General features: G+C 42.0%; 1 protein-coding gene across 22 annotated transcripts in view; it reads right to left on the bottom strand.

Annotated features, from left to right (window-relative positions):
* The window catches only part of EPB41L2 (erythrocyte membrane protein band 4.1 like 2), a 220,045-nt gene that overhangs the window by 52,399 nt on the left and 144,712 nt on the right, over positions 1-22,934 (bottom strand). For all 22 annotated transcript variants that reach the window (XM_058566278.1, XM_058566274.1, XM_058566284.1 and 19 more), the window contains exons 5-10: positions 19,810-19,852; positions 15,945-16,020; positions 11,983-12,201; positions 10,495-10,582; positions 6,210-6,362; positions 5,571-5,668 (exon numbers count right to left, since the gene is read on the bottom strand). In XM_058566278.1, the coding sequence (XP_058422261.1) occupies positions 5,571-5,668; positions 6,210-6,362; positions 10,495-10,582; positions 11,983-12,201; positions 15,945-16,020; positions 19,810-19,852 (677 nt within the window). The remainder of the gene's footprint in view (positions 1-5,570; positions 5,669-6,209; positions 6,363-10,494; positions 10,583-11,982; positions 12,202-15,944; positions 16,021-19,809; positions 19,853-22,934) is intronic.

Below are 22,934 nucleotides of genomic sequence, written 5' to 3'. Positions count from 1 at the left end.
ATAGTCAAACGCATAGAATCAAAGACTGCAATGGTGGTTCCCAGGGCCTGGAGGGAGGGGGAAATGCGGAGCTATGGAGCACCAGGCATAAAGTTTCAATTACATAAGATGAACAAGCTCTAGAGACCTGCCGTACAGCACTGCACCTGCAGTCAACAATACGGCGTACACTTAAAATTTAAGAGGATACATCTCATGTTACATGATCTTACCACAATAAGAGAATTAAAACCAACCAACAAAAAGCCTGGAGTGAAGAGAAGAGCGAGACCGGGGCACCTGGCCCCCTTCTGCAGGTTCAGACGGCGACATCTCTCACAAAGGCTGTCTTCCCGGAAGGCACAGCTCCACGTGAGGGTTCACTGGGACCTCTCACTTCCAGTTCCAGTCACTGCTCCCCCTCCCAGCACCAATAACCCGCCTAGGGGTGTTATCAGACCCTGTTCACTAACCCTTCTCAAGTTAAAAAAATTAAACTAGAAACAGAATGCCTGCCTTTGTGAATTATGAAAAAATTCAAAGGACATGCAAAAGATATATATTTTTAAAGATTTAATTTTCCTCCTCTTTTAACAAAATTATTTGAACTCACAAAGAAGCTCAAGAAACTTCTCATGCTTCAGAAAACAATTTTAAAGAAAATTAAGAAAACATTTGTGTTTTCCCACTCTCTGATTACTAGTTTATTTTATACAACTTCACATGGATCTGTGCTAGGTCCTGTATACAGCAGGTGCTCAAGAAATACAGGCTGGATCACTAGAGAGGATCTCACTGTCACTTTTTACTATACGAGGCCACTTGAATTTAAGTAGCTGGAAGACACGTCTACAAACCCATTTTTCAGAGTTCTCCTTCCTCGTATGACACAGTCATAGCATTTAAGAACAGATTTTGAGCTCTGTGCCAGGATTTTGGAGGAGGGAAGTTGGGCTATGAGCTCTATAACTTCTGACACATTGCAAGAACTACTACCCAATATTTCAGTCTTAATTTAATAAAACATAAAACAATCCCACTGCCACAAATAGCCCTTTTTAGAATGAAGTTGTTGGTTTTATTTTTTCCCAGTTATGAAAGCGGGCTCTCATTTATATAGGCTGGGATAAGTAACAAGTCAAATATCTCCGTCTAGGTGAGAAGAATTCTATACCACCATAGTCTAATTCATTTTTCTTTAAAGTAACAGACAGTTGGTGGCCATTTAATGCAAATCAGAATCACTATCCACTTATGTACTTTGTAAAAGATATACTTTACAAAAAACATAAATCCCAGAAATACAGGCAAACATTTTAAAGGCAGACATACATCACAATGCAAAAGAAGGCAAGTCATTAACTAGAGGACTTCTGTTTTATTTATTTCCAACTGAGATAAAATACCGCCTTGCCCAACTGGCACAGGTGACCACATCCACAAAGTATTAGCTTACAGATTAATTTCCTGATGACAAAGAAATTCTTATGTAATTAAGCTACAATTGAATAGAAACAAATAAAATAAAATAGGGTTGAACACAGACATTTATTAGATTTCTCTAAAAGAATTTTTTTGGTGACTTGAATAAATTTTCTAAGAAAATGTAGGCCAAGCAACAAAATATTTCAATACTACCACTTCAAGATCACTTAACAATGATTTCCCTTTGATACTACTTTTATTTTCCACCTCAGACTCTATCTTCATAAAAATAACATCAAAACCACTACAAGACATCTGTCATTTCACTTCTGGGACTTTAAAAGCTACAATAAAGGACTAATTGTTATAGAATATTAAAGGTCTTGAGTAAGATGATGTAATGATGTGGCACAAAGGAATTCAACTTTTACATATTTTACTGCTGAGGAAGCATATTAACATTTTAATTTTATAAAGATCCTGCCATTATAAATCAAATACTATTAATGTTGATCTACGGAAAATAAAGGAACATTTTAAGAAAAACCCACATCAATTACTAAAGTCAATCACACATTTAATAATAAAGCTGTCTATGACGGGGCTGACGACACTAATTCACTTGGGATTACTCGGGAGCTACAATGTGACGTTTAGATGGCAGTTTAATGTGAAGTTAGAAGAACCTCATGTTAATCTTGTGTACACACCAACCACCAACAAGCTCTGAGAAAACGGAAGGAAGCACATCAGCTACAAACACCGTGGGGAAGTACAGCACACGGGGGAGGCTGGTGGACACTTGGAGCCACACCACCTGGCTCTGCCTTCCATCTCCACCCGTTACTATCTGTATGACCAGGGGCATGTTTCTTGACTTCTCTGTGCCTCAGTTTCTCCATGTAAAGTGTAGATTACAGCAGCTGCTCCATCAGACCTGATGTAAGAATTAGAAGTGTACAGCACTTAACAATGGTGATGGGCTCTATGAAACACTCAAGGAAGGAGAGCAGCTTTATTATTATTTTCTTGCTCCACTAATATTAGTCTAGCTTAGTGGCTACCACTCAATAGAAAAATTTGTTTATTTTTTAACAGCTTAAATCTGAAAGCCATTTTAATTTTCTAAAGAAATCATTTGCATCTTTTGTGATTAAAACAGAACAAAAACCAGATTTGATTGAAAGCACTCTGCAAATTCTGATTTGCCCTGTGTTAGACCCATTGTTTTATATCATTTATAAGCACAGTTATACAAAGTTTAAAAATATAAAAATGTTTTTGTTAACCATTATCTCTAAAGTCTGCAGAAGCAAACTGGTCTACTTTTAAATTGGCATCCCTGGTATGTTAGCAAAAATGATGGAGGAAGGGATCTGAGGCTCTGCAGAGCTAACAGACATCTCAGAAACGCCTGCTAGAACACGAGAGAGCAGAGGGGAAGGGCGTGGGCTTGAACATCAGAGAGTGAGCCCCGCTCTGCCTGGGTGCCTGGCTACTGGGCACCTCCATGGACACCCAGCTCTGAGCCACGGCTTCCTCGGCGGGGGTAAGGAATAAATGAGTTTGCGCAACGCAATTGGTTCTGTGTCTGACAACAACATACATTCAAGGAATGTCAGCACTTGTCATTTCTAAATGTCATTTCTACAATCAATACTGCTTTCATTATCACTATTGGACAGGGAAGCCTGCTGTCTGTCCTGCCTGGGGCTGTGTCGTTTCACTCATCAGTGTTACCCACTAGCTGTATTTGAGGCAGGCTCTTGTTGTCTTAGGAGAAATCTGTCATGGCTCCCAAGAGAAATTATTAACTTTTCAAAGATTTATATGATTAGCGTAATTAAGTCAGACGGATTCAAGTATATTTTATTAGTTACATCTCTCTTCTAAAATGAGTATATTAGAGCAGTCTTGAAAACAAACATTTGTTGATTTAACTTGAAGAAAGAGTCATCTGTACCAGCTGATAATTCACTTTAAAAATAGCACATTGTTGGGCCGGCCCCGTGGCTTAGCGGTTAAGTGCGCACGTTCCGCTGCTGGCGGCCGGGGTTTGGATCCCGGGACCGCACTGATGCACCGCTGCTGAGGCCCCGTCCCACATACAGCAACTAGAAGGATGTGCAGCTATGACAGACAACTATCTACTGGGGCTTTGGGGGAAAAATAAATAAATAAAATCTTTAGGGGCCGGCCCCGTGGCTTAGCGGTTAAGTGCGCACGCTCTGCTGTTGGCGGCCCGGGTTCGGATCCCGGGCGCACACCAACGCACCGCTTCTCCAGCCACGCTGAGGCCGCGTCGCACATACAGCAACTAGAAGGATGCGCAGCTATGACATAAAACTATCTACTGGGGCTTTGGGGGGAAAATAAATAAATAAATAAAATTATAAAAAATAAAATAAAATAAAATCTTTAAAAATAGCACGTTGTGGGGGCCAGCTCAGTGGCGTAGCGGTTAGGTGCACGCGCTCCGCTTCGGAGGCCCAGGGTTCGCAGGTTCGGATCCCGGGCGCGCACCGACGCACCGACACACCACTTGTCAAGCCATGCTGTAGTGGCATCCCATATAAAGCAGAAGAAGATGAGCATGGATGTTAGGCCAGGGCCCATCTTCCTCAGCAAAAAAGAGGAGGATTGGCAACAGATGTTAGCTTGGGGCTGATCTTCCTCACACACACACACACAAAATAGCACACTGTGGTCACCAAACTAAGAATAACGATCATAATGATGATAGTGATGATGATGATAAACATTATTATAAACCAGAAATGGTTCTAAGTTTGATTCACGTGTGTCATGTCATTTACTTTTCAAAACAACTCTATAACAACCCTGTAAACCTATACGGTAGGTACAATTACTATTACGATCACATGGATGATGAAAGTGCAACTTAGAAAGGCTGAGTGACTTACCTACTGTCACACATCTACTATGTGGTGGGACAGGACTGGACCGTAAGAGTCTAGAGCAGAGCCTTACAGATGAAGGGTCTAGATAGCCAGCTACGCAGAGTGCCGTATAGGACGCCGAGGAAGTGGAGAAAACAAAGATCAGCCAAGTACTCTTGCAAGGAACATGCTCTTGAAGAACAGTATGAAAGGAGACAGGACACAGCTAAAGACGGCTAAAAGGTCTAAGAAGATCTTCGGTTTTTCTTTGGTTTTTAAAGGAGCAAGACATGGACACGTTTATTGGCCGAAGAAGTAGTCAAAGGCACCAACTGAGAGCATACGATTTACAAAGCGCGATCCTGTGTGAGGCATGAAATGAGGGATGGAGACAGAGGAGAGATCTGGGAAGGAAGGAATGGAGGGAGACGGGAGTGCTGCTTAGTTATGGGCAAAGGGGAAGAGGAAAGGTGCACGAAACCGAGCACGCTCACGACCCACAGCTTGTACTAGCCGAGTGCCACACAAAGGGGGGCACGTGAGCAGAGAGGAGGGGTGCCTAAGGGGCTCGAGACGACCCTGAATACCTGGGATGGCAGAGGAAGTCAAAGGATTGACTACCTGGCAGCACTGAGGATCCAGCTGCTGCTGTGAAATGACACTCTCTCTGAAGGAGCACTAGCCCACAGGGTTGTGCACCTTCCTCTTATAAAGAGTGAGCGCCGTGTATCAGCACAGCTGTGCTATCTAAGGTAGCACTTGCCAGCACAGGTACAAAAGTGGTGAGGTCGGGACACAGGACCAATCCAGGACCAGCAGATTGGCAGGTTGATGTGCAAAAAAGGGCAGGGGCCTGAGGGGCTTCATCACTTCTGACACAGCAGCCAAGGGGCAGACCACAGGGTTCAGGTGGATTTGGGAAAGAACTTAAGCAGGAGGGAGCTGATAAGAACGGCTACATGAAACCTAAGCCGAGTGACAATGGAAAGAAGAACGGCAGAGGTGGGAGAGTGTGGTGGGCGGGACGAAAGGCAGCTGGAGTCAGAAAGCGGAGTTTGGGACCATCGCAGTCTGAGTGATGACAGGGCGAGGCCAGAGCAATAGAAACAGGCATGGGGGTGGACTGCAGATGAGATCTGGCACTGGGGAGACCCAAGAACCACAAAACAGTGTCGCTGCATCTGCCACACTATCCACTACCACCTCTGTACGTAGAGCGCATCAATAGCCACGTTAATTAATTTTAAGCTGTTTTCCTGAAATTACCTGTAGAAAGTATGATGCTCCACACACACCTTCCATAGCCTTTTTGCTGCACGATGGTTTGGCAGTTTGAATCCAATGGTGCTCTCAAACTGTTCCAGCTGGAATAAATTCATAAAATAAATCAGTATTTTTCCTTAAGAGATGATTAGAAGCCACTGAAAACCATGGATTCAGATATTTCTGTAAGAAGTAATTCTTCTTGAAAAAAGTAAATAATATTAGCATATCTAATTATACGAGACAAATTTTTCATAGACTGCAATACTAGTTACTATGAAAAGTATCAACTACTGACGTAAACCAACTATCCTTCAATGTCCACTAAATCTCATTTTTCCACTTCCTATTGATCGCTACCACTTAGCTGATTCGATAACGAAAAAAACGAGTCCCCACTATGTGGCAGGCACTCACTACATTTTGGTTTCTGTGAAAGGTGTAGCTTTTGCTTGTTTTTTCGCAACAGGGATAAATATGCAGGTTTAGCATCAAGAACCCTGTCCTCTTTTGACCACGGAAGAATAAAGAACAGTTCATTTTCTTCAAATTCAGTGGAAAAGAATTCACTTCGCTCATGGCCGCAAAGGGAAACACTGACAAAGGCTGACTGGACAGGCCCAGGGCTACGACACGGCTTACCTCTGCCGGCCTGACTTTGATGTAGAAGTTACTGCGCTTATAGGAAATTTTCAAGATTTTTGGCCAGGCAAAACGATTGATTCTCAGTCTGTCTTTGTAGATGAGAAGCCCGTTAGCACACACGCCCAGCTTGATGTCCACGCCTTCTGAGTCCTGCCAAGCATAAGCCATTGACCACGGTTAGAGCTGTGAAAGTTATACAGATCAGGAAGCTAATTATCCCCCTCAAACCATGACCAGGAAAGCCAGTTTAACAGTGTGTATTTAAATTTCAGTGACAGTACACAAGCTAACAGAAACAGTAGGACACATGACACATCTTAAATCTATCCATCTTCAGGGATCAGATTTGAGTTGCCAAGGAGGGATAGGAACAGGACTACAGGACACCATATTCTTCACAAGCCATAATTCATATGTTCTCAAGTTCAGCTGCAAGAGGAAAAAAGGAAACAGAACTCGATTTAGACATCCTGAAGATACGGGTGAGAAATGTGTTTTCCTAGAGGCTATTCCAGCCCTGGGGACAGTCGGTTGGCTTACCCTAAGGGGCAGGCAGCCATCTTACTTCAGGCAAATTCATCTCAGATGGACGGTGCTAGCTAATAACTGTTAAAATTATGCCTATATTCTGCAAAACACCAATCCCTCACAGAAAATTTCTCTTCTAAGCTGACAGTGTGGAAATCTTGGAATTCTTTCCAGCAGTGTTTCAATAACTCAGAGTGGGGACATCCAGCTCTCATTACACCACTCCTCTGGCTGGCAGATTCCAAAGAACCACAGACTATTCTGGAACATACTAACATTGCTTTCTTTCCCCAGTGTTTTAATTTGGAATAGATGACAATCTAGAATAATCACAAGCCTGAACAATGTTTAAAAAACAAATAAATTTATATACAAAAGTAAAAAACTGCCTCCTCACATTCCAAGTAGTGTTGAAGATCTAATATGCACAATATTCAAAATACACAAATCATTGTTTATCTTTAAGGGAAGAACAGGATATCATTCAAGATATGTAAAACTGAAGAATATTGTTCAGAGATATTCACATTTTCAGAAATCATTCACCACATGGAACAAATTCTCACACAACATGTTGAAACAAACACCACATCTAGTCTAGGTCTCTCAATTCAATAAAAGCATAACATTCCGACTGCCTTATTACTGAGAACAATTTAACACAGTTTATATTAGTGTTTTGAAAATAGAAGTGTAGTACCAGGTAACTGATGCCAATTGTTTTCACTGCTATGATATTTGAATAATTCATACATACAAATAAAATTATATTAGGCCATCTAAGAAGGTTTAAAAATCTAATCTATAGGGTGCTTTATTCACCCATACCCTGGCAGCCACAGTTCTTTCTAGGAACAGAGTGAAAGTGGGGGTGAATCAGGCCCAGGTGCCCAACAACTTGGAACCAGAACAAATGGTGTGTCTGCCAAAAATGTCACCGGCCACGGCCACAGGGAGCAGGCCGGAAGACTACCCAAGACAGCATGTTCCCACCAAGTAAGGAGGTGACCCTCGTTTGAAACACTGAAAAAAGCCATCTCTAGTCTGAAGCAATCTTTAGCCAGGACACTGAAGCTATTTTATCGGACTTAAGAATAAACACAATCTGTATCCAAGTAAATCACTTGATTTTCAGTTGTTCCACATATTGTTTTAGAATTATCAGTATTTGTGTGAATAGAAATTACAGATAAAGGGTAAGAAGTGAAAGGGAAAAAAGCATGCCTTAGTCCTCCATATTTGACTTGTGTCATTCAGCAACAAAGTCAGAAAAATAAACTGATAAAAAGGAGCCCCTTCTCAGCCATGCCCACTGCCTCAGGGAGCTGCCCACATGGACGTCAACAGGATCCCATGCCCAGTGGCTACCGGGTGTGTTCAGCCTGTGGAATGTTCTCGCAGGAGATCAGAGAGAGGAAGTGGCCAGGGATGTGTGGCTCCTCTCAAGACAGACCTCTCCTTCCGCATTCTGGCAACTACTCTTTGCCCTCACCCCTCACACCGAAGGTCAGGAGAGCTGCCGTGACCAGCTCAGAGGAGCCACACTGCTCTGTGGTTTCCCCGTACCTTTCTCAAGAGTCCTTTTATTCAACCCTCTTCAACTTGTCCCTACGTGAGTGTGCCGTTAAGAACTCTTCTAATAATAAAAAATAAATGGAAAAAATTTTTAAATATGATCTCAAGACAATGAAAAATGTATAAAGGCACAAAACTTGAAACTACATGAAAAGTTCTTTTAAATTGAGAGAGATTCTTTTCAATGAGCTACAAATATCTTGCTTATCAAATATTACCTATCAGATGATAAACAGAATGAATGTTACTTTACATTTTTTTAAAGTCATCTGCTCCTAACCACACAGCAAGAACTGAAATTATACTTATAAGAGAGCCTACAACTTTTACTTTTCTAAGATACAACTTTAAAAACAAGAATCCCAGAACCTTGCAGTATTGCCATCTAAGAACTAGTTTCTAACTAATGGTCAACAAAGCAGCAGATGCGAGATGTACGTGTGGCAGAATAACAGGGTTCAGAGGAGGAGAGAGCAACCTATCTCCATCACAGAGAGACAGGAGCTGAAAAACACGCAAGCATCGGGAAGACCTGTTGCACCTCCTAGCAGGATTTATCAGGAGACATCAGGCAGATGACTCCGCTCAGCAACGCGTGGCTTTAGGCAAGTCACTGTCTGCACTCTGTTCTATGTAGTTTTTGTAAAATAAAAACTTTCCAATCTTACCTCAGATGGTGTATGTGAAAGTACTTTTAAAAATTAAAGGCATACAGTACGTAGCAGTTAAAAACAATGCTGCCAGAGACTATTTACTAACATGGAAAAGTGTTTATAAGAGCAAGTAAAAAAAACAAAACAGGGGCCGGCCCCCGTGGCTTGGCGGTTGAGTGCGCACGCTCTGCTGCTGGCGGCCCGGGTTCGGATCCCAGGCGCGCACCGACGCACCGCTTCTTCGGCCATGCTGAGGCCGCATCCCATATACAGCAACTAGAAGGATGTGCAGCTATGACATACAACTATCTACTGGGGCTTTGGGGGAAAAAAAAAAAAATCTTTAAAAAAACAAAACAAAACCAATAAAAATCTCATGAAATGATACTTACAGTACAATCCCCACCTTTAAAATGCATGAGAGTTCAAATACTCAGATTGTTTTTTAAAAAAGAAAATGTATCAAAATATTAACTGCTTATTTCTGCATGAAGAGATTTCAGTGATTTTTATTTCCTTCTGTTTGGCTCTACTTTCTATGATGAATGTGTATTATTTTTGTCATAAGGAAGAATACTTAGAGAATAAAGGAAGTCACTGAGGAAAAAAAAAGAGCTTTGAAAATATGAAATACTATTAACACAAAAGCAGGAATTATTAATGTGAAGCCTGGAGAGGGAAGGTATTTTGGGGCAGGGGGCCCTCCTAGAGATTCCGCAAATCCTATAATCCAGGCTTCCTGTGCTACATCTAGGGATTGGCCGGCTGTTTTACGAGCAGGCGACCATAGGTCCTCTCAGCATGCTGAGCTGACTCTGGACATATTTTTCAAAACCAAGTCCATCTTTCACCTCACCTCCCGTTCTCTCCCTTGGCTCTCCCCACCACTGACCACCGGAACCAGGATCAGGAAGCAGGTGATGTTAGTTTCTGGCATTCTCCCAATCCAACCCCACCTTCCCCCAGCACCTGTGTTCACAATTCCATTCTTTGCCCACCTCTCAAATTAGACTGAGGTGCTCCACCACCCGGAGCCGGGGCCAGCCCACTTTATCTCACAAGAAGTACAAAACAGACCTCCAGGGGCAAGCCCAACAACCTGGGCTCCTTCACAGCCCGGAAGCTTTCTGGAAAGTGGTCAAATCCTCGTGTGCTTTCGTGGTCACCGAGATAGCTCTCCTCTCCCGGAACAGAGGCGGGAGAGGAAGCTGGGACAGAGTCGGCAGGCGGCACAGCGAAAGCTGGGACACAACACAAACCAGGATGAGGAGTAGAGAAGGCTGACACGGTGAGTCTTACAGTAAGTACAGACAAAAGGGTATTAATTTAAAAGACTGGGAGGAGAAGAAAGAAGTAGGGGGAGAATAAATGGTCCCTCCCACAACAGTCACCAAAGAAACATGAGAGAGACCTTTGGCTGAGGGCGAGTAGCCTGTTCCCAAAAGTGAACGAGGCCATTCTGACCCTGGCATCTCTCACATCTTCAGTCAGACGGAGACGCCACTGCCTCATTATATTCACAGTACCTTGGCGTGATGGAGGTCCACACCATACATGGAAAGCCTCTTTGCATTTTCTAAGAACTGAGAATCAGCTTGTGCAGGAGATAAGCCCCTAAAAACCAAAAGAAACGATATTATCTTATTGGCAGATGCAAAGCAAAGTGGCCAAAATGGGCAAAGGGGTGTACGAGCTCGGAGAGCTTGGGGTGGAGGGAGTAACGCCACTAATTTGCAAACAAGTAGCCAACAGGTAAGAAGACTCAGCTTTCAGCCTCTAACATTCTCCTCTGAAGACGCTCCACTGTAAACCTGTTCATTACAAGGAGGTGCAGCTCCAACCTTACCCTTTCTATCTTAGAAAGTTGCTTTTGATTTTTTTCCACTGGAGAAAAAAGCCCCAACAATAATGCGTGCAACATAAATTAACCGAGAATAAAAAAGTGATTTCATCTTTCTGAAACAAAGTCTTACTCCATAGTTTTACCTCACCAGGGCTGATCATAACACAGATCAGAAGTGTTTGTATTTGACTTGACACCTATTGTAGCTAGTACCTATCACACTCTGTCCATAAGAAAGTTATTTCCATTCCTGTCTGTACCCCCAGCTATATAAATTTTAAGCTCCTCGAGGGCGGCACCACGTCCCATTAATCTTCATATTCCCCACGGCACTGCAGCACCTGAGATTTCAAATTCCAGTTACACAATAAACGTCCATTGAGTAGAACTGGGACCAAGTTAATTTAGAGTCAAATACTTCATTTATTATTTTTTTAAAGAAAAGTCAATGAACGTGGTCTGTTAAAAAATTTCTAATCTCTGAAAGTTCCTTCCAAATCATTTTAGTCAAAATTTCCTAAAACTTCAATTGTGCAATATGGGAAAAATTATAATTTGTAGCTGGAGTTTTTAAAACTTGTGCTTATTAATAAAACCCATTTTATTTTCACACAGATATACAAGTTCTCAAAGTGTTAATAGGGTATTTAAGTAATTAAGTAATTCTTAGCTAAATCAAAAGGCCATCTTCTGTGGGCAGAGGAACCACCTGTGTATCTCAGTTACTCCCATATCCACCACCACTCACATTTCTGATTCAAATCCTGATGCCGCACTATCTCCCTGGCTTTCTTGACAAATATGGTAATAAAAACAATTAAAAGGCAGAAATATATAGTGAATGCCAAACAAGTATGTGGGAATGTTTGTTTCAAGTGTATGTGTGTTAAGGGATAGGACTGGGAGTAGGAAGAAAGAGATGTCAGAGGGAAAAGTAAATTTTTCCAATAAATGAACACATTTAGCATCATGAGCATAGCTTCTCGTAGTCATAAAGACAATGAAAGAACATCTCAAGGGCTGCAAGTCGTCTTGATTAGTACGAGGTGAAGTTCCAAAAGGAAAGTCTGGATAATCCCATCAACTATGTTCACATGTATAGCAAGCTTTGTAAGAGAAGCTACTTAAATGCACCCCGGCCACCTTCTCTCCAGTAAGCAAGTCCACAGACCTGTGGGTTTTATGCAGCTCTGCCACCTTCTCCTCCAGCTCCTTGGTCTGGGTGGGGGCAAACTGGAAGTCGCTGAGGTCATTACTGCCGTGCTCTTTTGGGTCGTAGTCCCCAAGTTCAGCCTGCAGTGTGTAAGATCCCAGGAGCGCATGAGTGACAAAAGAGCAGGGCAGGCGGCCAGAGGCAATGTCCTGCCGGAGCTGAAGGCACAAGAAGTATCTGCAGGAGCAGGGGGAGAAAAGAGTCGGGGAGACCAATTAGTTAAGACTGTAGCGCTCATAACCTTGAGCTCTAAGACTCCTTTGAAAACAAATCTACAACACAGGCCCTCTTCAAATCCACAGCAAAAGAAGTCTTCTCTAACAAGAAGCCTACCTTGCTCCTTGACTCCTAACCTTGCGGCTTATTTACAGAAACTGAGTCCAGAGGCCTAAGTTAATAGAATGGAAATTCTGAACTGTGTTCTGGTAATAATGAATCATCACTGTTAAAATAAAGGTAAAAATTCCAGTCACTTAGACTGTCTCTGGATTTAAAACTGTATGCAAAGGGGCCCGCTCGGTGGCGCAAGCGGTTAACTGCACAAGCAGTTAACTGCCCACGCTCCGCTGCAGCGGCCCAGGGTTGGGATCCTGGGCGCACACCGACACACTGCTTGTCGAGCCATTCTGTGGCAGCGTCCCATATAAAGTGGAAGAAGATGGGCACGGATGTTGGCTCAGGGCCTATCTTCCTCAGAAAAAAGAGAAGGATTGGCATTGGATGTTAGCTCAGGGCTGATCTTCCTCAAAAAAAAAAAAAAAATTAAAACTGTATTCAAAATTAGCATGCCCCTCAGAAGTTGTAAAGATTAATGAAATAAAAATAGCTGCAGTCTTAAGCATTTGCAAAAACAGCTAAGGTCACCTACCCTCTATCCTCTCCACCTTTTCATACTAATTTCTTCTTTTCCTGAGATGCCTTTTACAACTATTAGTAAATCTCTACTTTGAAGCCCTTACCTGCCCATTTCCTCATCTAATGAGGCAGCTAGTTCAGTTTACAGTAGAAAAAGCGTGGGCTTCAGAGCCAGGCAGAGCTGACTCTATGTGACCTTGAGCAAGTTCACTTACTTGCCTGAGGCTAATTCTCCACCTGTAAAGTGGGAAGAACTCCACCTCTCTCTGCAGGTGAGGGTAAAAACTAGCTGAGGGTAAAAACTAGCTAATATAAATAAAATACCTGGCATGGTACCCGAGAATCGAAAACTGGTAGCCATAATCATGGTATTGTTAGTAGTTATGATAATAACAGTGATCATTCAATGTTCCAAATGGCTTACTACACAGTTATAAAAGATTATGTTTTTTACTAAATAACATGCAGAAACATTATTTATATTCTACAAGGATTGTTTTTTTTTTGACCCCACTATCAACTCCTTCCAGTGACATTTTAAAACCTTATTTCTACTCTCAAATTTAACACTTGCTAAAGGGCAGTGCTCTCATTCTTGAAGCTCTTTTAGAGAATGCCACTCCTGCTGGCAGCTGCCACCTTCTTCCCGTGGACACTTCTGCCCAGCATGGGCTTCAGGGCCCACCCTCCTCTTGCCCTGCACCCCACAAGTTCACACGGGCGGGCTACCTCTGGTCCAGCACGTGGGATCAGCCATCACCGCTTCAGTTATCCCTGGATTACGGCACAAATCTCTCAGGCAGGGTGAGGACTCTGCCTATCGTCACCACAGTCTCACAGTTAGCAAAGGACCTGCCACCTCGCAAGTGCTCAATCATTTTCTGAGAAGGCAAGTCGTCCCGCTATCACTGGTCTGGGTATTTTTATGCATTGCAGGAGCTCTGTTTCTAAGGAGGATTATATGTTTCCTTGACCCCTAGAACAACACGAGTATGATTACATTTATTTTAGAACACTAAATTTTAAACTATGATCCCAGGTTACCCTCAAATCCTCTAAGTCTAATCAAGAACAGTGCTAGTTCTCCACATTCTATGGCACTTTAAAGACCTCAACACAAAGATTTCACTTATTATTAAAATCTTGTTGCTCCTTTTTATATTATTGTCTCTACTTTTCACATAGGTCCTTTCCTCTGTTTTCAAAGCTTAAGTCTATGATTCAAAAAACTTCAAACAGAAACTCCAACAGCTTCCTGAATCTCCCAGCTCCATCTCCTCACTGCAGGACAGAGCTTTCTCCAAACATTATTCTGACCAGTGTTCTTACCCTCCTCAAAAGCCTGCCCCACCTTCAATGTCCACTCATGCTGTGGTGGAGATTTCACTGGTGACATTCAGTCCACCTGGCTCCATGTGCGGGCTGCTGGCTGGTCTCGGGCTTTCCATCAGCTCACTAGACTATACTATCCCTCCCCCCACACACAGGGAGACTGCTCAAGCCCATTTAAAAGGAAAACTAGAGCACTTTCCGACGCTATAGGTTGTGATCACCATGATTATCATCCTCCAAATTGCTGCAAGGAGAGTGGACGTGCAGAGAGGGCGCTGCATCACAGAGCCCCGTCGCCTGCACTGCTCCCAGGCACCTCTGCAGGGGCTCTGCGTCCCACACATGCTGACCTGTCAAGTTTCATGCTCCAAGCAGCTCACTGCAGTTACAGAAGCTACTATTTACTATTTATTAGCTGAAGCTAATTCAATGACAACTTGATTAGCATCAGTACATCCCTCTTCAGCAACAAGGAGTAAACGAAAAAAAGGCCTGTCATGTATCCAACATTGGACAGAAATCTCCATCCTTCCTCTTTCACAGGGATGTTATGCACTCTAAGCACCGATGCAACTTGATGTGTGACAAGACTGGCCTAGCAGAAAGCAGCAAGGCATAGGAACCACAGGAGTCAAGGCAGCGTCTTTCAATAAGACCCTCTAGCTTTCTAAAAGTATATATACAGAACAGTTTTCCTTGGCCATGTAATAAATAACCTAAAAATCTACACATATCAACCTACAGACCTACTGTTACAAAGCTGAGAAGTCCTATCACTGGGACCCCACTTAATAGCACTAAAAATATCAAGACACCGTGGATACAGAACATTCCTTGGTTACCATTCAAATACTCAGTCACTCTCAGAATCACTAAATGCTCTCTTGCTCCTAAACTGAATCTTTTATTTGCAATTTAAGCATACGTTCATATAGCCCCAATAATCTCAGAGGAGATGGAAATGAAAAGTTATTGGCTCTGACATAAGAAAGCCTATCTTATTAGGTTTTTTCCCCTTTGCAGGAGAGGGCAGCAACAAAAATTTTATAGTTCAATTGATTTTTAAAGAGCATTTCAGGGGCCGGCCTGGTGGCGTAGTGGTTAAGTTCAAGCGCTCTGCTTCGGCGCCCTGGGGTTCCCACGTTTGGATCCCAGGCACGGACCTACACACCGCTCATCAAGCTATGCTGTGGCAGGTGTCCCACATATAAAGTAGAAGAAGATGGGCACAGATGTAGGCTCAGGGTCAATCTTCCTCAGCAAAAAAAAACAGGATTGGCAACAGATGTTAGCTCACGCCTAATCTTCCTCACCAAAAAAATAATAATAATAATGATAATAATAATTTCATTTTTCTACCCTTATATCACCTTTGTAATATGAGACCCATGTGTGCCTGGGTTATATAATAAAAACCATCTTAGCATTAAAATCTGAAATTTTAAATATCAATGATTTTTGAAAGTACTAGGGAACAAAGTTGCCAGCAATATTTTTTTAAATATTCCATTACTCAAATATAAATGGAGAAATCAAAGAACGGTGAAGAAAATTTTTGAAACGGGCAACACTTCAAACTAGTTTGGAGTACCCACTTCCAAGGAAACTTCTAAAACTCAACTTAAGAAAAAATTTTTTGGTTTCAATCCTGAAATTACTGCCACTCTCCCAGAGCACAGAAATTAAATGAGAGCTGTAAGTAAAGGTTCATTTTTAATGTAAATATAAAGTACCTGGTGATATCTTCAGTCAACTGAGAAGGATCAGGAGGATAAAACTTCACATTAAAGGTGAACAGCCAGGGAAGACCTGTAATTATTATATATCGTGGTTATTCATCCAACCAACAGAATGACCATTTATTTTGATAAAACTTAAAGGTCAATGTTCAAATGGTAGAGACTAGTCCCACTATAAATCACTTTAGAGAATTTCATTTTTTAATTTAAAAGAAAATATGATTTACAAAACAAAAATGAAATGAAAAATAAAATAAAAATCAATTACACACATAACCCACCATTAAAGAATAATAGGTTCACTTTTTTATAAACATTCCCTGCTATTTCAAATGTTTTGTATGGTGATCTATTAAGCAAAAATTTTAATATAACCTCCACGTAATAGTTCTGAGATAAGGTTTGTTTTAACCACAGAATCTCTAGATGCCAAATATTCTCCACCCTTTAAAAAAAAAAAAAAAGCATTTAAGGATTTCTACATTGTTGGGGAAGGGGGGGTAATGATCAAGTGATTCTATAGCCATCCAGGAAATGATTAATGGGCTATTTGAAGGAAGTGTTAAGAGCAACTCCAAAGAAGAGAGAGACTGGTAAAAAGTCACAACACTTTAAGACAATAAAATTATTTCCTAGGTTTTATTAAGGGGGTGTAAGTATAACACATACTTCGCCGCGCTGTGCCACGAACAATGACTATATCAAACAACCATGTCATAAATGACTTATTAAAAGTTGAAACATTGCTATTTCTACATTAACTTTTAACTCATGTTTGATACATCATGCTTTGGATGACGTTAAAAACAAACAAAGAAAAACACGCACAGCTCTGGTGAGAGGGCAGGTATTATTTTCCTGAAGGGACCAAGTAATTCCACTGGCCTGAATTTACGGCTGTGCTCAAAGTTCACAGTATTTCTAAATATACACAAAAGTGTCTGTGTGTTATTTCATTCTATACATATTGGAATGCCTCACGAATGCTCTAATTTACAGACTTGAAGAAAATTGTACTGAAGCCTATTCTCCTCTTTAACGTGTCATTTTGTCCTTTCCCCACCATCAGCAGATTAACTTTTCTCTCACTCAGGAGTCAGCAAATCCTTATTGAGTGGCTACTGTGAACACAGGCACTTTTGCTAGATTTTGGCTCAGTACGTCATTATTCTAACACAGTCAATCCTGCTGGATTTAAGACACAGATTTCAGCTCTGCGTCACACATTTAGAACCTCATAATGGGATACAGGACTCTCCTGAACACGGAGAGACGGCACACTTCCTGGCCAGCAACGCCTCCCTGGGTGTGAAGATGCACTTCTTCGAGGCGAGGTGCCTGCTAACCCAGAATTAAGCCAAGTCATCATAGGATTATTGTTCCTTAGTGGATCCTTATTTTTGGTTTTTTAGGTATTAACATGAACACATGCTTGCCTGGATATGACTACAGGCATAAGTTTCTAATAGGATACATACTTGAGCAGCAATAACACTGAACTTTGAATTATATATCATCATAATTTTTACCTACCTATGTATAAATAGTTCATCTAGCTACAGATTGTTTATATATTAATCACACGCAAGGTTTATATCTCAAGTCTTATTTGTGGACATTTGAGGAAAAGATTTTAAGGTAAATTTTAAATAGGAGCAAATAGGTTGTCGGTTTTCAAAAGCAACTGAAAAAATATTAATATTTACCTTTGCTAATTGCCTATTAACTAAAAAGAAACAATAAAGTCATAAGCGAGGCTGGGCTAAGATGGAACAAGCAGTTCTTCTGCCCATCTCAACGCAAGCAGGAGGAAAGAGGTAAAGACAACAACCGAAGCTCCATTTCCTCACCCGGCTCTCACGAGGGGCAGCACAGGATGCCACCTAGAGAGCCAGCTCCAGCAGTGTTGAAAAGCTCAAATCCTATTTGTTACTGTTACTCCTCTTGCCAAACCACAAGGGCAGAAGTCCTGAAATAACTCGAAAAACTTCACGAATAATCAAAGCATAAGACTGTGATTCATAATCAGCAAAAGTCTTGCCTTCCAGAAATGAGGAAATCTCCCCAGCTCCAACATGAGCGGCACACAGAACTAATCAAACAAAAGCCAAAACAAAACCACAGGAAACAACTCAATGGAACATCAATCAAGTTTCAGGGGTTATCCTGTTCTCTCTCTGGTTTGGGTCACTTGGCAGGTTTGGTTTCAGAGAAAGTGAAAGAACCACGCATCCGTACCTTTTTGAATGCATGCACTTTGCAGAGCATGAAACGACTTTGGAAGGGACAAAGGAAAAGTTCCAAAGCTCTCGGGTACAGTTTCTTCCATAATCTAAGCATCATGTACCTGCATCTAATTACTCCTTTTCTTTTCTCCCCTTTCCATCATGATGCAAACACAGACAGATGAAACAACAAGACAATAAATGCAGGAGGGAAGGGCAGGGAATGCTGGAAAGCCAGGGATCACAGTCAAAAGACAGGGTGACCAACCATCCCAGTTTGCCCGGGAAGTTCCAGTTTGGGCACTCACAGACCCACATCCTGAGAAACTCCTCAGTCCCTCAGGCCCGGGCAAATCAGGACGATCACTCTAATCAAAGATAGAACAAAAGGTCAAGAAAGATGAGTCTACGAGGAGAGGAAATGGGAAAGATAAGGCATATGCTCAGACTAAAAAAGGAGAGTAGAGAGGAAAGAAACGACAGGAAGACTACCAACAAGACTATAATTCAAGAGAGGAAAAGAAATGAAGAAAACCACTGGGGGAAAGCTACCCTGAGAGACAGAAGGTAGATGGAAAGGAACAGAGGGCGAGTACAGATCTGTCCCAGTGTCCTGATGTTAGGAGTAACAAGTAAGCAGGGAAATGAAGCCAACAGAGCCGTAGGTGTCCCGCAGGCTGGCACTCAGGGGATATGCTCTCTCCCGGGACAGTTCTGGGGCCCACAGTCCAGAAGGGCTGGTGAGAATTCTGTTCTCCTGTCTACAAATTCCCGCAGTTTGTGGTTCCCACTTTTTCTGCTTCAGTCATTCACAGACCCTGAAGGAAATTAAGTGTCCAGATTCCCTATCAGAGATTTTTCTGGGGTGATACTGTTTTGGGCACAGATATCACAAAGCCAGCCACAGACAAGACAGCCTGTAGAGACAGAACCTACGGAGGGACTGAAGCAGGTCCGAGCGGGACACGACGTCCCTTCGGAAGTCCACAGTGAGAACAAGTGGGAAATGGAAGACGGGGCCAAGCGGGACTGACTACAACCCAGACCCAGCGAGCGCATCAAGTGGGTGTGGGCTGTACAACAAACGAGGGGGGGTATTTAAACCACAGAGGACTGGAAGAAGTGCTCTGCAGACTTCTCTCCCCTCGAGTCCTCACTCCAGCCCATCGATGAACAGTGCATCCCCGTGCCTCTGGCGCCAGAGATACGCTTAGAAATTAAACCAAGTACACACTTCCAAAGTGAAGCAGACAAAGCAACAGTGAGAGGTTTACCTAGAGTAAAATTTACATAAAAAGTGAAAGTTACAGAAAAGCAGCTTCTCATTCTTTTCCCCAGAAAAAAAGATCAGACATTCCTTCACAGTGGCAGACACTGTGAGGGAATATTTAAGACTATGACTCTAGAACCTCTTGACCAGTAGAGGAGTCCCTAAGCCATGTGCAAAATAAAGTCATGATTCTTCGAAAATATTGTGAGTATCCTTAACTTCCTATACAATAGAAATGCAGAATAGAGCTGATCATTCTATCACTATCTTATTATTCTAGTCTATAGCCTATGAATTTTATCAAAGATAGAAACAGACAAAGATTAACTTAATAACTTCAAAATATGATTATTTAAATACTCACTTCGCAATTGTCTCTTTATTTCTTTTGCAGGATCTAGCCAGTTCTGCAGGGGGAGAAAAAGAGGTTAATTAACCCATAAAAAATATTCCAGAGTCCAAAATGGAACAATTTACAGTTCACATACTTATTTAAGTGTAAATATACTTTAATAAAGTCCTATTCGAAGTAGCTTTCACCGGTTAGCATTCCACTGGGCTAAGTATTGATTTGTTTCTGAATGTGTGTGTGTTATAAATAAAATATTAAAACACTTTGCAGGTGGGTCTCTTGGCCTCTTTTCTTGGATCTGAAATCAAACACCTATCCAAACGAGACATAATCTATCTACAGAGTCTTTATCCCACAGAACTGCCAGCAAACAGCCCCCGTGGACGCTGAAACGAAACCTCAGTCAGGGACAACCACTGGCTCTTCCCATGAAGGATAAAATGCGAATTGGAAACTACTGGTTAAAAGTACATATACCCCAGTCAAACACAATTATCTCCACTCCTGATGCCAACTCCTCCCCCCCTTAACCTTCTCTTCCCTGCAACTGTACAACGCTGTTGAGAAGCACTGCCAGCCTGGAGCTGGTATCCTCCTTCTGGGTCTTCACGTAACATCCTTTTTAAACGTCATTCCAAGCTGGAAGGCCCAATCATCAGGAGCTCCTTTTCACTTTCCCTTTACCCTTGGAGAGAGTTAACATAAAAAGATTCTAGGGAACCACTGTAATATCTTAAAGAAAAACAGACCAGATTTGAACTACTAGGTTCAAACCACCTAAGGACATTAAATATTTGTCTTTCAAAGCTATAGGCAAAAGAACCATCCCAAAATAATTTATATATATATATTTGTTTATCTATTTGTATACTTCTCCTACCTTATCCTCAAGTCCTGATTATTATTATTATTTTTGCTGAGGAAGATTCACCCTGAGATAACATCCGTTGCCAATCTTCCTCTTTTTGTTTGAGGAAGATTCACCCTGAGCTAACATCCATGTGAATCCTCCTCTATTTTGTATGAGGGTCACTACCAAAGCATGGCCACTGGCGAGTGGTATAGGTCCACGCCTGGGAACCAAACCTGGACCACCAAAGCAGAGCACACCTAACTTAACCACTAGGCCGGCCCCTCAAGTCACCATTAAAGTTCACCTTACTTCATCTCCACTAACAGGAGAACAAGTATATTTTTTGAGATACAATAAACTGATTCAGGTAATTGACTTTAGAATAAATAAGTTTCATTTATTCTAAAAGTATCCCAAATAATGTATTACAACATCTGTGCTTAAATAGAATTTTATTCAGATATATAGAGCTAATAATTAAAATGTTCATTCCTATGTAGAAAATAACCTACCATCTTAATGAGATATTGAATAGGTAGAACAGAACATTAACTGACACTATTAAAAAGTAATAACAATGGGATGCTTTGAAAGCAAAGCTGCACGACCCCTGAGGGTTTTACTATACAGTCCACAGCTTGCACTGAGGGCGGCAAGGATCCGAAGTGTGCCTGGCTCTCTTCTAACACCGGTTAAACTCCAACCTCTGAATAAAAAGCCAGCAGAGCTTGGTCTCGTTTCCTATTACTGGTGTCCCAGCTGCACAGCCCATTGATGTGAGGGGCAGTGGACCTTCTAACGGTACCTCCAATGCTATGTCTAATTCTCCCCTTGGAAAGGGCCTGGCATTCAGCTCCCATGCCCGGCAGCTGCTGGCCCACACAACAGCTGACCCACACATGGCCAGCTATGACGAGTGCACAAGAATGAGAAAACACATCATTCAGTCTCCAGCCCAGACGGGGGAGTGGCTGGGGGAGAGGCAAAGGAGGGTCAAATGTGTTGTGGCACTTCATCTGCAGCAAGAAAAACTGAATCAGAGACAACTGATGCCAAACTGAAAAGGAAAAGAAAAAATCCTCAGAACATTAACACAGAGAAAGAGGAGAGTGGAGGCGAAACTACTGGTGTTAAAGGCTGAGACAGACCCTTCCAAATCTCCAGTTTATTCCATGACCATTGGTATAGATGCCTGCTCCAGAAGAGCAAAAGACCTCTCTGTTCCAGGAGGAAGATGACGGAAGCAACACCATCTTCTGTGACCCCAAGGAATAACCCTGTGTCCCAGCCTTTCAGCATCTTCATTCTCATGTGAAGCACCAACCCCTTGTACAAATTATCCAACAGCTTCTGCACAGCATCGAGAGAGTCAATAGAGCTCCCCAGGCCCAGGGGTATGAAGGACAAGTTTCCGTGCACCAGCCAGCCAAATTCAGACTTGGTGTCATTCTTGGGCCACTTTTCACAACATTCCCAGACAGAATATGAAAAGACTGAAGTGGCTTCATTATTTCAGATACCCATCCAAAGACTATGAGGGCAGATGTGATCCAACAGCAGCAGGGACTCCTTCCATTCGCCTGGTTTCCTCCTTGCTAACTACACTCATGTCCACACTGTGAGCTCCACGGCCACCAAGGAGTAAAGAGGTCTGCCCGCTTCCAGCACAACTTTGCAAGGGCCAGGATAGACCACATGACTCCATAGGACTTGGCAGTTTTAGGCAACCAGTAAGTTCTAAACCAATACCTGTTGACTGATATCTGCCCATTGCTTGCCTCCTGCCTCCCCATGCTGTGCTTATCTTAAAAGACCACAGGTTATATTATTTCTATAATAACAGTAACATTTATAAAAACATTTATTTTTATTTGAATAATTAGCTCCAATGAGTACTGAGACTGTGAGATATAATTTTACTGCCTAGGGTCATAATTCATAAGTAAAAAAAATGATTTAATATGACTTTTAAAAGAAAAGCAAGTCTATTATCTGCATTACCAACTACAAATAAATAGTAGACATAAAATTCTTTTCATCAAATAAATAACAAAAATAAACTTCTTGGTTTTGACACCTAAGGGGGAGTGCTGGGTGGATCAGGAAGCAGACACAAAAAGATGGAAAAAGATATCAGAGAATGACATAAAAATGCAGTGGGTATGTGCATGTTGCACACACCATGACAGATGATGGTGCATCACTCTCACTGTTTTTTTATGTGAGGAAGATTAGCCCTGAGCTAACATCCGTTGCCAATCCTCCTCTTTTTGCTGAGGAAGAT

This window comes from Diceros bicornis, chromosome 23 (assembly GCF_020826845.1).
Source record: "Diceros bicornis minor isolate mBicDic1 chromosome 23, mDicBic1.mat.cur, whole genome shotgun sequence".
Taxonomy (NCBI): Eukaryota; Metazoa; Chordata; class Mammalia; order Perissodactyla; family Rhinocerotidae; genus Diceros; species Diceros bicornis.
Note: the sequence above shows the minus strand (reverse complement) of the source record. Positions and strands in the feature narration are given on the sequence as shown.